The sequence below is a fragment of the Rhineura floridana genome, chromosome 3, assembly GCF_030035675.1.
Source record: "Rhineura floridana isolate rRhiFlo1 chromosome 3, rRhiFlo1.hap2, whole genome shotgun sequence".
Taxonomy (NCBI): domain Eukaryota; kingdom Metazoa; phylum Chordata; class Lepidosauria; order Squamata; family Rhineuridae; genus Rhineura; species Rhineura floridana.
In genome coordinates, this window is record NC_084482.1 from 100,011,002 (window position 1) to 100,029,044 (window position 18,043).

Below are 18,043 nucleotides of genomic sequence, written 5' to 3' on the forward strand. Positions count from 1 at the left end.
GGATAATTAGTCAGTTGACTGCTTTGGATGGGATTGTACTTCCTTTGAAAGAGCAGGTTTGTAGTCTGGGGGTGCTCCTGGATCCATCTTTGTCACTAGAGGCCCAGATGACCTCAGTGGCTAGGAGTGCCTTTTACCAGCTTCGGATGGTAAGACAACTGTGGCCGTTTCTGGACCAGGATAACTTGACCACTGTTGTCCATCCACTGGTAACCTCCAGGCTGGATTACTGTAATGCATTCTATATGGGGCTGTCCCTGAGGTTGGTCCAGAAGCTGCAGCTGGTGCAAAATGCGGCGGCGAGACTGCTCACTGGGGCAGGGTGTTGCCAACATGTCACCCCACTGCTGAAAGAATTGCACTAGCTGCCCATTAACTATTGGGCTAAATTCAAGGTTCTGGTTTTGCTGTACAAAGCCCTGTACTGCTTGGGGCCAGGATACCTAAAATATCGTTTTACCCCTTATATATCCAGTTGATCACTACACTCTGCAGGTGAGGGCCTCCTGCAGGTACCATTTATCAGGAGGTCTGTTCCGCACAACATAGCAAATGTACCTTTAGTGTAGAGACATCTACCCTTTGTAATTTCCTCTCCTTAAATATTAGACAAATGCCATCTCTGTTATCTTTTCAGTACCTGCTGAAGACCTGCCTCTTTCAGCAAGCCTTTTAGCAGAGAGCTTATCCCAGTCTGCGTCTTTGTTGGAATGGCATTTTAAGCAATTTTTAAGCTTTTTACGTTTTTTAATTTAAATTTTTAAGCTTTTTAAGATGTTTCTAAAGTTTTTTTTAAGGATGTTTTTAAAGATGTTTTGTTTTAACATGTTTTAAAGATGTTTTGTTTGAATATATTTTAAACATATATATATGTTTAAAGGACCAGGTCCGCAGCCTCGGGGTGATCCTTGATTCCAGGCTGACCATGGAGGCTCAGGTTTCATCGGTATGCTGGGCAGCTTGGGGTCAATTGCTTCTCATCCGAAGGCTGCAACCCTACCTTCCTGTCCATCAGCTCCCACTCGTAGTAAATGCTCTGGTCACCTCTCGTTTAGACTACTGCAATGCGCTCTACGTGGGGTTACCCTTGAAAACAGTCCGGAAATTACAACTGGTACAAAACACGGCGGCTCGTTTACTTACGAATAGCCGCCGTTATGATCATATCACCCCAGTGTTATACAATCTTCACTGGCTTCCAGTTGTTTTCCGGGCTCAATTCAAGGTGTTGGTATTAACCTTTAAATCCCTATACAGTTTCGGCCCAGTATACCTGAAGGAGCGCCTCCAACGTCATAAAGTGTGCCGCCCTACAAGACCTGCCACTCAGGGCCTTCTCTCGGTTCCGCCGACTAAAGTGGCTAGGTTGGTGAGGACTCGAGAGAGGGCTTTTTCTGTAGCAGCCCCTACGATTTGGAACTCCCTCCCAATGGATCTTCGACATGCCCCTTCCCTAGATATATTTCGCCGGGGCCTGAAAACTTGGCTTTTCCATCAGGCCTTTACGACCTTTGAGACTTCCAAGGTGAACTAGTTCTAGCACTGTAATATGAACAATCTACTAAATACTGTAATTTTTGCATTGTACTGTACTGGCTATATTGTTTATTGTATTTTATCATGTTTTATTGTACGCCGCCTAGAGTGGCCACTGGCTAGATAGGCGGCCTATAAATTAAAGTTTATTATTATATATATATGTTTTTATGATGTTTTCAATTTTGGGGGGGGCGCCCTAAGCTCCTACTTGAAGGAGGATGGGATATAAATATAATAAATAAATAATAAGTGTAATTTGATCACTAGATAGCAAATGGATTGGATGTTTCCCTTGTTATACAGTACTATGTACTTAGTATAGTACTTATCCTTTCCATTCAACCATCCAGTTCTGAGGGATAAGGGTACCAGATGAAATGGACCAGGAACTTATTCTGGTGCGCTTGTTCCTATCAACATTGTAAAAAGGTGCTAACATGAAAGGCATGCAGAACAGATAAATATCATTTGCATAGATGTCCTTGGCTACAGCTATACTACCCTGAACACACCCAATCTCTTCTGATTTTGGAAGCTAAGGAGGGTCAGGCCTGGTTAGTACGTGGATGGGAGACCGCCTGGGAATACCAGGTGCCATAGGCGTAGAGGAAGGCAATGGTAAACCACCTCTGAATACCTCTTACCATGAAAACCCTATGAATATATCCAAAAAGATAAGTCATAATCGACTTGAAGGCATATAACAACAAAATAGATGTCCTTAAAAATAATTTAAAGTGATTCATCACCTGGCTGTTTTCATAACTTTAGTTACGATGATGTCACAGGATCTCAGGGGGAAAAAAGATGTTGTAAATAATAATCTGATAGGTATAACTTTTAAAGCAGTCTTCGTCGACCTGGTGTCCCCCAGATGCTTTGGACTACAACTCCCATCAGTTGCAGATAGGAGCAATAGTCCAAAACATCTGGAGGGCACCAGATTTGGGAATGCTGTTGTTGAGAACCAGGCACTATTTTTGCATGATGACTGTTTATAACTATTACTATTTTGCTGTATGGTTTGTATTTATTTTAATGCGATCTGGATAAGATAAAACAAAGGGCTTTGAATGTCCCAACGGATTAGATCAGTGTTTTCTTTAAAAATAAGATAAAATAAAGGATTTAACATTCTGGGTGAAGTTCAGTGAATTTGACTCCTAATTAGCTACCTGTACTGGTTGTACCTAAGAACAATGGGTCCACCCATAAAATATACATATCACAGTTTTTAAAAAGAATTTAAACACATCCTGTCCACTGTCCTTACAATTTGTCACATTACCCTCCCCTACAGTTGCATGAAATCCTTTCTTATTTTGAATATCCTAGATATAAGACATGGTGAGACTCTAATGATGCCTAGAATGTGATGCTTTGGGGCATTTTAAGGAGGGATCACTTTGTGGGACTTGTGTACTTTGCACATGAATAATGACCAGAAGAAAGGTTTTTAATTGCTTAACAAATAGCTTGGTGTTTTGGCAGCCCTACCCAACACCCTGCTCTTACCTGTAGGCTGGGATCATAACAGTGATCAGGAGGTACAATCAACAGAGGAGGGGCTGAGTGTATGTAAGATGAAACGTAATAACCAGAAAATGAATATAAAGAATTAAATGTGAATAAGTAAATAAATATAGAAGAACTAAGTGGAACTCGAGCATTTCTCTCCCTTGGTTGCAGGAAGTAAGGCATTTTAGAATGACTTAAGTTCTTTGTGTTCTGGACATTATCTTCTCTGCACTTTACATAGCTGTGAGGACACATCCTGCTCATGCCTAAGCATCTACCACATTCAGCTCAGGCCCAGATGTGACCTTGATCTTTGACTGTTCAATATTCAACATGATGTAGCTGATTGGTTGTACAGACTTAATGAGTGTTCCTGTGGAAATGTTTTGGTGATGTTTCCTTTCAATATACTTCTACAACACTGGATACATTTTGTCAGGCCAATAAATAATCTTTGAACCAAGAAGATATCATTCTTGTAACTAATGGTAGGGCCTTCAAATTAATTATAAACACTTCCCAAGGTCTCAAATCCTAAACTGCATCTGAAACATCAACTTTTTGCTCGTTTCCATTATCAGCGATAGACAATTTCTTCAGTCTAGAAGGAAAAATTGCTTGGAGGCTACAGCCACCCAATCATTTCCTCCATTCCTCCTCCCCAACACCTTGTCCCCTCCCCACTCCAGCCCTCCCTCCCCCACCTCCCCCATAGTCAGTTTCATATATTCTAAGCATGATTGCGCAGGAATAAATCCCATTCAACTCAATAAGCATGCAAATGATCAAACCTGCTCTCCCTCTTCCCCGTCTGTCCCCCTCTTTCCTCCCCCTCCCCCTGTCCTCTCCCCATCTCCCCTCCCCTTCTTCCTCTCTTCCTTCTCCCCCCCCCCACTCAGAGGCACATGTTACCAAATTCTTCCAAGGTACACAGGAAGTCGATTGGACTGTGAAAGACCAACCCAAATTGTGTTTGCATTTTGACAATATCTCAGAGAGGAGGTCAGATCTCCTGCTTCTCTGGTGCATTCACTATAGCTGCCCAACTTCCCTGTTTTTTAAAGTTTGATAGAAATATCTGTAGGCTATAGGTACGTTCTTCAACCGCAAGATTTTTTTTGCCTATTAGTGAATCTCTGTCTTATTCTCCATCCAGAGTAAACACATTGTGCATGTAAACTTCCCGCCTGCCTTTTACACTGTGGTTGATCTGGAAGAAGAGCACATATTTTGAATAACTCGGAAAGATATTTATCTCTGGGATTTGCAATGCTGCATGTGTGACTAGTAGCATTTAATTTATTGCTTTTCAAATCCTATTCCTCACCATGAAATATAAGTAGAACTTTTGTATTTATTTTAAACTGCAGAATATGAGAATAAAATAAAGCCCATGACAATTTGATGAAATATTCAACTTGGATGGTGAATTAATTATCAGCAGAATTGATTAAGCAGTGTGCAGATAAAGTATGTAAACATATCCAGGACCTACTTGGGTTATATAATGATTATGTATCTATCTTATATCTTCATATCTCCCAGGTAGGGGTAGATAAAAATAACTCCCTCCTTACTAATAATACTGTTTATTTTAGGTTCTTTTTCTCTTTTCAGGCTAAACCTAGGACCTATTTTAAGGTTTCTTGAAAATGAGGGATTAAAGATATGCATTTTAAAGAAACTCATTTCTCACAGATTCATAGACCCAGGATTTTATTAAACAAACAAACTGTATCTTTAGTTCAACATGAAAATCTTTATAAGAACCTTCAGGTAGTAAATGCTGATTTTTAAACCTATTAGGCTGCAGTAGGCACTTACCTGGGAAATGGACTGCCTTCAAGTTGATTCTGACTTATGGCAACCCAATGAATAGGGTTTTCATGGTAAGCAGTTGCCTTTCTCTGAGGCTGAGAGGCAGTGACTGGCCCAAGGTCACACAGTGAGCTTTATGGCTATATGGGGATTCGAACCCTGGTCTCCCAGATTGTAATCCAGCACTCTAACCACTGCGCCACACTGGCTCTCTACTTACCTGGGAAGAACCCTAATTTTATTGTATCCAACGAAGGTGTTCCTTTAGCTTAAGGACTTTCCGTCTGTGGAGTGGGACTTTCTTTCCCTCACCTCTCCGTCCCCATGCCTCCTCTAAATCTGCACTGGAGGGTTGGGGGGGGGGAGTCAGAACAAATTTGCGGGTGCAGGCAGAGGAGAGGGAAAGGAAGTCTCATTGTGCAGTTGAAAGTCCTTATGCTGATGAAATGACTTGGCTGGATACAACCCAGTGAATACAATGAGGATCACTTTTTAATAGCTTTGCATCAGATTGCACTGTTAATGATCTTTGATAAAGCCTGATTTGGTGATAAAAAATTTTTCACGTCAAACGCATTAATGTAAAACCTTTTTTTTTGCTGCAAAAGTGTGTGGCTGGCTCTTGGAGGGATAAGTGTGTGAATCCAGCTTGCCTGTGTCTTACTGATTTTTGTACTGACCTGGTTCCCTGTGCTTGTCCTCTACAGTTTCTTTGGATCCCTGAGATTCTTTTGGTGCTGCCAAGGAATATGTTTTTGGAAGGCCAGAGACATATTATGTAACACTGATAACAGTTAGCTGGGTCGGTCATGAAACATAACACACCAAATCCTTTTCAAGGTAGTTAAAATAGTGTGCTTGCAGACAGAGGAGTAAACAGGTTCATTTTACCTTTGATCAAATATGGTGATAGATGCAGCAGGGTTTTTTAATATTTAGCTCACTGCCCTCTTAGCAGGAAATCTGCCCTTGCAGCTTTTTATAAGCAGTCTTTCCTAAAGATCTGGAACACTTTCTGCTTTTCAATGCCAGACAGCTGTCAGACTCGAATGTCAAAATACTACCAAATGGAAACCATACCTTAAAGCAAGGGGCCATGGGCTCACTACAAGGGATTAGGTAAATGAAAGGATTTGTTTGGGGAGGGTTGGTAAACCGTTGTTGGGTTAATGACAGTTACAAGAGGGAAAAAACTATTGATTTAAGGGCAGAAATGTCAATTTAACACAAGTTGCCTAAATACTGCACGAAAATATGAAGGTAATCTCAAGTTTGGATGAATGAGAGTGCTGTTTATAGTGATCCGAGACCTCATACGTTCCAAGGGCTGTATTTAAGCGAAAATCTAAGCATACCTTTTAAAAAAGTTTCTCCCACTTATCTCAGCATTGCTTTCACTTTGTTCTCTGTGGCAATTTCAACATTTTGAGGCCAATGCTGAGGAGATGGTGTTACATTTCTTTCAACCAAAGTGCAGCTCTTCCTCATAAAATGTGTCACTACGATAAACCGTACCCAGATGCTCTTTATCCACAAAACTATTCAGGTTTTGCATGACAATCTGGTCCACTGGGCTAAAACATTCCTCACCCTTCATTTAGTGTTTTATCTGGACTAACATTAGCCATGGTTAAGAAAGCAGCAGCATTACCCATCTATCAAAATTTTGTCAAAAGGTCCCTTCTTTCTTTAGACACATTGCAATTTATTGCAGGATAAATTGGTGCATTGTGCAATTTCAAGATTAATTATTTTTTAAGACAGCTGAGACCGCCATCTTAGGAGGAGGATTTGCTCTTCCTTTTAATGTGTGCAGGAAATCTTTTTAGTGAATTGTGTGCTTTTACAAACATTGTGATAAAAGATATCCATGATATCTATGAAACAAGAACTAATTTGCCATTGTGATCCCATTATTAACCATAAAGGTCTGAGACAAACCAAAGTCTTTTGTAACTTTGTTTCCCTGAAACATTGCATTGTTCAGATCTGATATCTCCCTTTCCACTAATAATAGTGACGTTACTCCATGTCCGTTTAATGCAAACATTGTAATCATATTCTGCATTGTGTATTGACAAGGATGAGAAGTACTGTTTTAGCAATGACTAATGTTACCAATGGAGTTACACCCATTTATACAGTGCTATTTGAGTGAGAAGGTGTTCTCTTTTGATGTATCTTTACAGAGATGACATTTTATTATACATTTATATTGTTGGTCTCTTTTGTTACCTTTTTATAAACTCAGTGCATTTCATTTTAATAAAGTCACTTGTATAAACTCAGTTGTAATTATAAGGAACTCTCTCTCTTTCCCCCTATTAAAGCTGGCCTTTGCCGGAGTTTGATCCAAGTCAGATCCGATTAATTGTGTACCAAGACTGTGAAAGAAGAGGGCGAAATGTTTTATTTGACTCCAGTGCTAAGAGGAGAACTGAAGATCCATCAGTCTCGGTGAGCAATATTCATACTATCATCTGGTATGAATGTGTTTTTGTTTTCAAATGTAACACAAACTTAATACATGCAGTTTTCAACAGTATTTTTTTTGCATTGGCTGTCACGCTTCAAAGAGATATATTAAAAATGCTATATTTAAAAAGATATTGTGTTGTAATGCATTAGTGATTCAACAATTCCTCTTAATAGCTTAAATGTCTTAGTAGTCTTCTCTTTTTAACATAGCCCATATTTGTCCTTTTCCTGTAGCTTTAGTAACAGCCTATATAAGCCTTTCCCAAACTTTGGGTCCCCAGATGTTGCTCGACTGCAATTCCCATCATTCCTGACCATTAGCCATGCTGGCTGGGGCTGATGGGAATTGTAGTCCAACAAAATCTGGGGACCCAAAGGTTGGAAAAGGCTGTCCTGTATAGCAAAAATGCCTTCTCTGTTTATTCCCATACTCTTCTTTCCCATAATAATCTCAGTGGGGTGAAGCAGGTATGCTACAGAACACAGGGAACCTATGGCCCTCTGGATGCTGTTGAAATACAACTCTCATCATCCCCAACCACTAGGACTGATGGGAGTTGGAATCCTACAACATCTGGTGGAGCACAGATAAGATACCCCAGCACTGCTACACAGAAAATTATTAGGAGTCTTTCATACTTGAGGCCCAGTTTGCATGTAACCCTAAGCCAAACTATGGCTAAGTGTTAATGAGCAAATGTGTGGACTCTCAGAGAGAAGATTGTGGCCACTTCCTTCCTCTTCCAGTCCTGGTGCTGCTGCATGCTGCTGTGAGAGCTAAGCCACAGTCTGGCTTAGCGCTGCAGTTGAACCTGGACTTGTCAAGTATCTCACTCCAGACAAATCATGAACTGTAGCCAAGATTTGTTCTATGGTTTACCACTCATGGTTTATCTGGGGAAGATACGTCTAAATCTGTGCTTATGGTTTAACAGTAAGGCAAACCATGGCTCAGCTCACAGCAGTGCAGTGGCAGAAGGACTGGAGGAGGAGCAAAGTGGCCATGATGTTCTTACTAGGAGCCCACATGATTGCACATTCATGCTAAGACATTGGTTTGGCACTATGTGTCCCAACCAGATTGTCTCTCTTCATCAATTATCTCCCTTCTTCTGGCATTTTCCCCCTTCCATTATTTGATTACCACCACCACCCCCGTCTCATCCACTTGGGCAATTACTTTTAAGGGAGGTAGTGAAGACGTTTGGGAATGTACTATACTATCTCTTAATTTATACTGTTTATCTCATAATCAAACTGGGAATTCCAACGATGGTGTCTCTTCAACTGCAAGGCCCTAGGCCTTAAAATAAATGTTTGCCACTTGCTGAATCTTTTTACCAAAGCGAGCCAAAGTCCATTTCTGGAACACGGACATTATGTCTAAAGAAAGTTAAAATGTTCAGATTACATCTCGTAGGAAAGTGGCAAATGAATTGTGTTCTTCACTTGGTGGCATACATGAAGTGCTAGCTGCATCCCACGACACTTTTGCCCTTTGCAGTAAAACATTGTGTGGGACAAATGTTTTCTTGCTGTGAAAAGAGCATCTGTTAACTGCATTTTAGAATTCAATGCCTTCTGCTTGTTGACCCTCACATGTCCCAGCACAATTTATAGCTCCTGGCCTCAGATAGAGGGTTGGCTGTGTTGGTTTAGGAGCATGCAAGGTTTGGAGCTGAACAAAGTCATTCACCAGGAAGAAAAGATAATCAACTAGTTTTCAGAGTGTATATATCTGCTTGTGGCTACTCATCCGATAGGGCTACATCCTACTCCCCACTCTTGCTCTAGTGACATTTCTTGCTTTAGTGGGATGCAGTATCTCAGACAAAGGCACACCCTAGCCAGAAAACAAAGGGAAAAACGTCTGTAATATCTTTTCTGTCAACACTTCTTGATAACAAACAGTTCTGCTAAAAACACTACCATGCCAGTCAAAGCATGTGGTGTACCTGTTATATATTAACACATTCCATGTGCATAGAATAAATGTATCGCTAAGATCACAAATGTTTACATAGACTTCTGATCAAGAACAGCTTCTAATTTCATCCAGATTATTCTTCTAACTTCCTGGGGCCTGTGCTGTTGATTGCTTAAGCATGGAGTAACAATATCTCTTACATTGCCATTAGAACAATCTGGTGCCCTCCAGATACTTCATCTCCCATCGTTCCTGACCATTGGCCATTTTCCAGTTGGCTACCTAGTGCCTGCTAGTTGCTGGGATTCTTGCAAAGAACGCTGGACAAGGTAGACCATTGCTTGATCCATCCAGCGAGGCTCTTATGGTCTTAGGCATGAATGATGATGTTGCTAATTAGTGGTAGTAATAGCAACAGGCACGTTATTTATTTATTTAGTGTACATGTGCTTTACAGAGTACAAGAGTCTCTGCCCCAAAGTATTTGCAAACTAAAATTCAGCACTGGGAATCAGGAGAGGACGAGAAGGCAAGTAGAGACAGGGTTAAACAGAGAAAGAATATGTGATTGTTTCAGATACACATGCATAGGCTTAGTTTCAGGCTACGTTACAGTGGGATAATGGGAATCGGGGTGATGCCAGAGATGTCATGGAAAAGGTTTGCTTTGAGAAGGGATTTGAAGGAAGTAAAAGAGGTGGCATCATGCAGGTGTTTTGAGAGGCAGTTCCAAGCTTAATCAGAATGACTAAAAGCAGATAGATCACTTGTGCTTTATTATCAGGAGATCTTGAGCATGCACTTGTGCTTTTTCTATTTAAGATGCAGCATTGGATCACAGAGATTCATGACTTGGCGTCTGTAACCTTGAAAGATTGAAGTCAGCCCATCCTAGATCTAGACTATGAGTTATGCATGTCAGAAGCATTTAGACAACATGTCAATCATTAATAAACTCTTTATAAACTGCTTTATAAAATGAACCTTATGAAATTAAACCCCTGCCTACTATTAGATGCACGTATGCTTCTGCTCTGAGTAAAATGGGGTAAAATGTGCATAAATATTTGTTTTTTCTTTTATCGTGAAAGTGTTATTGATTTTTGTGGCTGTAATTCACAACAATTACCAATAATGAAACCCACCTACATATCATCCTCCAAGCAAAGGAAAAATTGTAAGTTTAGGAGTGTTAAGCTAAAGCTGTCAGACATAAGGAAAAAAGTTAAATTAGCCATTACTTGAAATAATTTCTATTTAAAACCAGAAAAAGAAGTCTGGCGAACCTGTGTTGGGAGACTGTTCCGTATCACCATTGGCCCTACTCTCCTCTCACTTAAGAAACACAACCCAGAAATAAGCTCCATTGGGTTCAATGGGACTTACTCCCAGGTAAGTGGATTGAACCTGGGAGTAAGTCCCATTGACCCCAATGGAGCTTACTTCTGAGTCAACCTGTACTTGATTGCAGCCTAAGTCATACCCAGAAGAGACCCACTGAAATCAATGAACTTAGGTTTGTCATATCCATTGATTTCAGTGGGTCTGCTCTATGACTTAGTTAAATACAATCCTAGCACAGTGTCTGTGTGTATGTGTTGCAGCAAGGGGAGAAAAGCAAGTTGTGTCGTGATCTTTGAGGTCGCCCCCCCCCGGCCCGGCCTCAGTGAAATGTCAGAATTAAGTTGGGGTTTCTTGCTGGTCATGGTTTATTGTGAAAGAGCAGCATGCTGATGCCCATTGCCTGATCACTTGTGCTTCATTCTTCTCTTGGCATTCACAGGAGAAACAAGCCAAGAAGCTGCCATTAAGCTTGGTTTCCCATGATATCCAACCCCTCGTCATGGTTTGTTTCTTCCCAAGAATCCAGGATCAGCCTTAAACCATGGTGTACTGTTGGCTTACAAATCCTAGCTTGTCTGAGAGAAATAAACTATGATCTCAAATTCAGATGTAATGGAAAGCCAAGCTTAATTGTGAGTCCCTGGTTTGTTTATCCTGCTTGTGCCAAGGGAGGAGCGAGAAAAGCAGGCAGTGTATACCACAATACACACCCACCATTAGGAGGTGTCACAAAATAAATTAAAGCTAGCTGTGGATCTTCATAATTTTAGACGATGCTATGAGTTGACAGTGACTGGGCATTTGTGTATGTTTTATGTTGCAACCTGTCCTTGAATCATGAATCAACGAAGGGTGAATGAATAAAATATACTACTAGCAACTGGCCCAAGTGTGTACTGGGAACACTAGTTAGAGGGCTTGATACAAAGCCTGTCATGGACTGGTGAATGTGTGGTGGTAAATGCATGGTCCATGATCTGGAACACACTGTCAGGCTGTTTTAAATGGTCCACCAGCCCAGAATCTTCCTACCCATCACAGCAGTGGGATGGAGAAGAAGTTCCTCTTACCCAGTGCTGCAATGGGTAGGAAAACCACTGTCTCTGACCAGTCCCTGAAGAGCAGGAGTGGCTATTGTCCTTCCTGTCATAGCACTGAGTTTGCTGGAGATGTTTAAACATCTCCAAAAAGCTCAGTGCTGTGTTGAGGATGAGTGTGGTACATGCCTATTTGTGTGTGAGAGAGAGAGACAGAGAGACAGGCTGCCATGTGCCTGCATTTGTGTGTGATGTGTATGTGTGTGGTCTCTGTTTGTGGGTGAGTGTGTGTGCTGTATGTGTGATATGAGGATTTATGTCTGCTTTGTATTTGGTGACTGTGATGTTTGCATGTAAGAGTGAGTTTTCCACAGGAACTTTGGCCATGACCACTGCGGGTATGCATGCCCTCAGAGGGTTGACCCACCTTGAATGTGGGCCTTGCACGAAGAAAGTTTATCCTCCTCTGGACTAGAGAAACATTGAAGAGGTTAACAGAAGAAAGATGGATGTGAAGTAAGGTGATAGGCTACAGCAAGCCTTTGGTAGAAAGTGCCAATGGGCTGACACTTATTATTGAATATTAATGGGGGGTGCTTAGTGCATGCTTAGAGATATTATAGAAAAGGGACTTGATCCAGATAGTAAGGTTAAGGGTGGGAAGGAAGAAAAGGGGAGGGCCTAAAAGAGAGGGGAAAACTACTGAGATGCAGTAGAGAAGTGCTGCGTTAGAGAACTGTCTGTGCCAGTAGTTCAGTTTTGGATGAAGGAACACTTAACAGAGTTTTTGAACATAGATGTGTAAATCTTAACAGCATCCTGTATATCTAAAAATTGAGATGTGGATCATAATTTTAAGTAAGTCAGATTTATCAGTGATTCTGTGGTTACTGGGAAATGCTTTACAGTGAACACTAAACTACTAATGGAATTAGAAATGGGATATCTGAGTGAGTCCTTTACCTTTACGTGACCAAACTTTAACTGAAATTGCTGCCTGTTGAGTTTACAGAGAATAAGGAACAGACGCTACAGTCGACCTCTTAGGCTGTTGAACCGGCGGGACAGGGCCTCATGCTCTTGATAAAGACTACCTCAGAGCTGAACCTGGGGTAGAACCATCGCTCTCATCTCCATATTGAGCTAACCAGACTGATAGTTCCAGCTCTGTGAAAATGGAAACGCCAGCAAGTCTCCCTGTGCTGCTGCTTCAATGGGCACAGCAGATGGTGCTAGCAGGACGGTGCCTGTAGTGTCGTTTTACTGCACTTGCATACTCTTCTCAGGGACAGGGATTCCAAGCTCCTTTTATTTGCTTCACTTATTCAATAATCTCTTTATAATTTTGGAAACACAACTTTAGCTATGCTTGGAACACAAGACAGCCAGTTCCCTTTGTTGCATAATATCTGGTGGCTTGCTACATCTTGTATTTCATTGACATTCAAATCCAAAAACCTCACAGAGGAGCAGGGGACACCTCAGATATTTGATCTAGGTACCCAGCAGGTTACTCTTGAGCATATGGTGGATTCTAAAATTACATGTCTTAAAATTTGACTGGGTTATGCATTTTGCAAATAATTTGCTCGCTGGCAAGCTGCTGACAGATGGCATCCAAAAGATTGTGACCATTTGACCCCTTTTTACCATGAGACCCTTAAGTTCATTGCATTCCACTGTAAAGGCCAAAAGTATAATCTTCCATAGTATTTCAATCAGGAAATGATCACTCCAAGACATTGTGTTCAGCAGTGGCTTTTCAGAAAGCTACTGTGTAGAAAGTTTCCAAGAGGTTCATGCACAGAGCTGACTATCTAGGTTTTTTTTATCATTATAGGCATTCTTTTTTATATATACTTTGCTGCCAAGTGTGATTAAGCAAACTTTCAATATCAGCTGAAATCAACAGTGTGACTTGCCTGAGAAAGATGCTGTAACCCTGTGGACTCAGTGTGGTTTTATCACATGATGCTGTGCCTAGCCCAAGATTCTGTTGTTTGTCAAAGATAAAATGCAATTCTAGTTCACGGGTTTCTAATGAAGTCACATGATTGCCATTCACATGTTTCTAGCCATTGTCTGCCAAAAAACATTCAAGCCAGTAGCAATTCTAACAGTGCGTGAGTTCAGCATTGTCTCTTTAATGATCAGCTTCTCATAATGGTAAGTTGTTCTTATGAGAAGAAATGAATTCTTGTGTTGCAGCCATAGGAAGGAGGAAAAAGGAGTTATAGCTGGCTTTGCATAGACTAGACTAGCTGCCTTTAAGTCAGTGGTGAGAAACCTGTGGCTCTCCAGATATTTTGGACTACAACTGCCATCATCCTCAGCTAGCATGGTCAATGGTGAGGGATGTTGGGAGTTGTAGTCCAGTAGCATCTGGAGGGGCACAAGTTCCCCACCCTTACTTTAGACATTCCCAGGTACAGGCGTTCATTCTTGAACTACCTGTCAATAGTTCTCGCAATGGGAGAGCTGCAGTGAAAACCTCTTTGGGTGGGAGGAAAGCCACATGTAAACAATTGATTGTGGAGTTCCTATTTGGAAATTGAGTCCCTCTCTCCCACAAAACAATTCTTTGCAAATGTTGGCAAAAACTGGGAGAATAATTGGTGAGACGGTGATGAACAGGTGAACCTGGTCCTCTGAATGCAGTCTGACATCCCATGCATCTTTTTTTAAACATGAAACAAAAGTAAAAACTTCCCAGAAAGGAACTTCCACAAATTATCAATATTTTACTCCTGCATTTTTTAATAGAGGAAGAAGATTTTCAGTCTTTTACATTTCTCTCCCCCACCCCCACAAGCTTCCATGCCCATTCCCACTATGGAGAACAACATGTGGAAACCAATCTTCCTTTGCTTGTATTATTTTCTCAGTCAGGAATCACTGTTCTGAACTTGTGGTTAGTACTGTTTATCTGCCCTTAATTGAGTAGAATACCTATCTGGTTATGTGTATCCCAATGTGGTTGGGAATACGAATGTTGATGCAGATCCGAGTGTGCATTCCACTGAAAACAATGACCACATCTGCATTTGCATGTAACTTTGGACAAGAGTCTCATTTGCCGCACAATCTTTTCAACGGTGTAGTGGCATTCCTCCATTTAGTGGAGTGGGATTCAACTCAGGCATGAATTCACTGAAACTATTATCATACTTTGGACACATAATGAGAAGACATGATTCACTAAAAAGACAATAATGCTGGGGAAAACAAGGGAATAGAAAAAGAGGAAGGCCAAACAAAGGATGGTTTGATTCCATAGGGGAAGCCACAGACCTGAACTTACAAGATCTGAACAGGGTGGTTCATGACAGATGCTGTTGGAAGTCACTGATTCATAGGGTCACCATAAGTCATAATCAATGTGAAGGCACATAACAATAACAACAAAATTCCCCTTTCTTTTTAGATTTCAGCCTGAAGGGAACCAAGTGGAAAGTCACAACACCTGCAGGACAGCAACTGTACATACAGACTGATATCCATTTTGATGTCTGTGAGGTCACACAGGATGAATTAACATAGAATTCTCCTTAAAACTTAGGGCTATCTTATTCTTTCCACATTTGAACCCCATCCTTCCTTTGGCACAGCTTTACTGTTACAGATGAAACTTTGAATGTCATGTGTGAGAATTACAAACGGATTCCCCAAATAGCAGCAAAAAGATAAGACTCATTGAAATGACTCAAATGTAGCAAGATGGTTGGCATAGCTTGTGGACTCTTTTCTTTCACAGATGTTAAAATTATTATGTTACAGTAAATGTCCCTAGTTTTCCTTTTCTACACCCTGGACGCAGGCAGTGTGAACTCTCAGAACACTGTTTTGGAAATAACTAAATGTAATGTAACAAGTGTATCTTTTACTCCACCAGAAACTCTGCAGTGACGTGCAGGTGAAAGTCTTTGGGAAATGTTGCCAGCTGAAACCTGGAGGAGACAGTTCTTCCTCTTTGGATAGTTCAATCAATTCCTCTTCTTCATCTTCTGAAACAAAAGAACAATGTCCAAAATTTCAGGTGAGAGTTTCCCTTTTAATTGTAAAATTGCTGGCATTGTAATTTGTATTACATGATTGAAAACATTGCCTTAGTTGGAAATGGCTGGGGCTCCTGGTGGAGGGGGTGAGACCAGAAACTATTATTTGGTGGTTACCCAACAAAACAGGTGGTAGTTGTCATGCAGGGATGGAATAGAGAAAATCTCAGAATACCAGCAGGATGAATGTTCCGACAAGTGGTTTAGCTGTTCTGAAAGTTATCCACAAAGAGCAGTGGCCAGGGACATGGATGTACCAAACATACACAGTGTGTGCACCATTTTCTTCCTGTCCCTGTCCTCCCACAATGGACTGCCTTCAAGTCGATTCCGACTTATGGCAACCCTATGAATAGGGTTTTCATGGTAAGCGATATTCAGAGGGGGTTTACCATTGCCTTCCTCTGAGGCTGAGAGTCAGTGACTGGCCCAAGGTCACCCAGTGAGCTTCACAGCTATGTGGGGATTTGAACCCTGGTCTCCCAGGTCATCATCCAACACCTTAACCACTACACCACACTGGCTGTCAGTCCTCCCACAAAGAGGGAACAATTTAGTCAGGAAACAGGTGAAAAAGGTCCTGGCCTAATGAAGGCTCTAGGGATAGGCTTATTTGCCTGGCCAGTCACCCCAAGGTTTGGTGACACAAGAAATTGCGCTATCTCTCATCTTTCTGCCAGAAATGTGCTACATGAATTAAGCTTTCATACAGGTTTGTGACAAAAATCTTAATTTCAGATGTTTGTGATCAGTGCTGAGATTTTAGCTTTCTCAAGAGTTCTGTAAATACTATTTAATCAAGATTTCCATCAGAAAAATAAATGATACCTATAATAGGTTTTCTTGGAGTCTTAATCCAGAACTGGAATAGATCAAGGAGCAATCCCTCTGAGATTAGTTTTTGCCAATGATACTGAAATGGGCTTTTGAGAATTTGAATGGTAAACCTTTTATTCCAAGATTGAAGTATCTGTAGAAATTTGACTACCTATAGTGCTTGCTTTAACTATTTGCAACTATTTTATGCTATAGGGTTTTTTTAGTAGCCTGCAAAGCAATTTTAAAATGTTCAACTATAACATTTTTGCTTGCTGGCAATTTAAAAGGCTTGTGACAGCAGTACTCATTGAACTTGAGTTACACTTTATATAAGAGGGAAGGTTTTGGCCACCAGTGCAGCCAGAGTCATCTGACTGGATATATTTCTGTCGTCTCACCTTGCACTGATCACAAGTGTTTTCTGTTAAGCCTTCCTAAAATAGAGTTGAGCCTTCACCCTTTGTAGTGAAGTAATTCTCTGTTTTAGAGTGGTTGATCCTAACATCACATATATCCCAGATGTAGCTTGCCAAGCTTTAGTAAGCATACATTAGTTGATGCTCTTAATCACACAAGCACACAGATGCTCACACACATGCACACACATGTCATGTGACTCATTTTGATATTGTGCTATTGCACCTGAGAATGAAATTCTATTTATCTCTTCATCATGCAAGTGTATTTTACTGTGGTTTGGACATGAAGAAACATGGGTTTCCCCGAACTCCTTTGCTCTTACACAACAAAAACAGTGTGCTGCTGCCTGGAATTGAGGTTGCTACCTCATTTTTCTTCCATGTTGGGCAGGCTTTACTCACAAAGTCTTAACACAATTAGCATTATCTGATGTACTCTGCATGCAGTATTGAAGAGGCAGAATGCATGTCCTTAGCATTTTGTGAGGGTGGAGGTGAATTAGAACACTTCTGAAGGTAACGTGAAAGAATGAAGATGTCTGATACAAAATGTGGAACATAGTTCCTGTCTTCAACAATATAAGGCATGAACAAAGTATTTGCAAAGTTAATTTGAACCCGGTAAGGTACAATTACGAGTTTCCAGCCATCAAAACGGAAGCAAATTATATTAAGTTTTTGCATTTTAGGGCCTAAACTTATATGAACATAAGAGTTGCCCTGTTGGATCAGAGCAAAGGCATCTAATCCAACAACCTCTTTCACACAATGGGAAGTCAGATGCTTCTGGAAAGCCCATAAGCAGGACATGGAGGCAATAGCTGCCGCCGCCGCCGCTCCCTAGCAGTGACACCCTATCTCTGAACCTGGAGGTTCCATATAGCCACTGATAGACTAAAAATCTACCAACAGGCCTCTAGCTAGCATCTGTCTTAGATTTGAATTGATTTTATGTATGTGCTGTTGTTTTAAACTGTTTTTATATATGTAACTGTTTCCTACGTGTTATATTGTAAATCACTTTGGGATGCCTCATGGGATGTAGTTCATAAATGAAATAATAATCATTGCGCTTTTTTGTTTTTGTAA

General features: G+C 40.9%; 1 protein-coding gene and 1 pseudogene across 3 annotated transcripts in view; both read left to right on the plus strand.

The window, feature by feature from the left end:
• Positions 1-18,043, plus strand: part of FNIP1 (folliculin interacting protein 1) — a 132,529-nt gene that overhangs the window by 61,787 nt on the left and 52,699 nt on the right. For all 3 annotated transcript variants that reach the window (XM_061617082.1, XM_061617083.1, XM_061617084.1), the window contains exons 2-3: positions 7,206-7,332; positions 15,554-15,697. In XM_061617082.1, coding sequence (XP_061473066.1) covers positions 7,206-7,332; positions 15,554-15,697 — 271 coding nt within the window. The remainder of the gene's footprint in view (positions 1-7,205; positions 7,333-15,553; positions 15,698-18,043) is intronic.
• LOC133382508 (5S ribosomal RNA) lies at positions 2,024-2,142 on the plus strand (annotated as a pseudogene).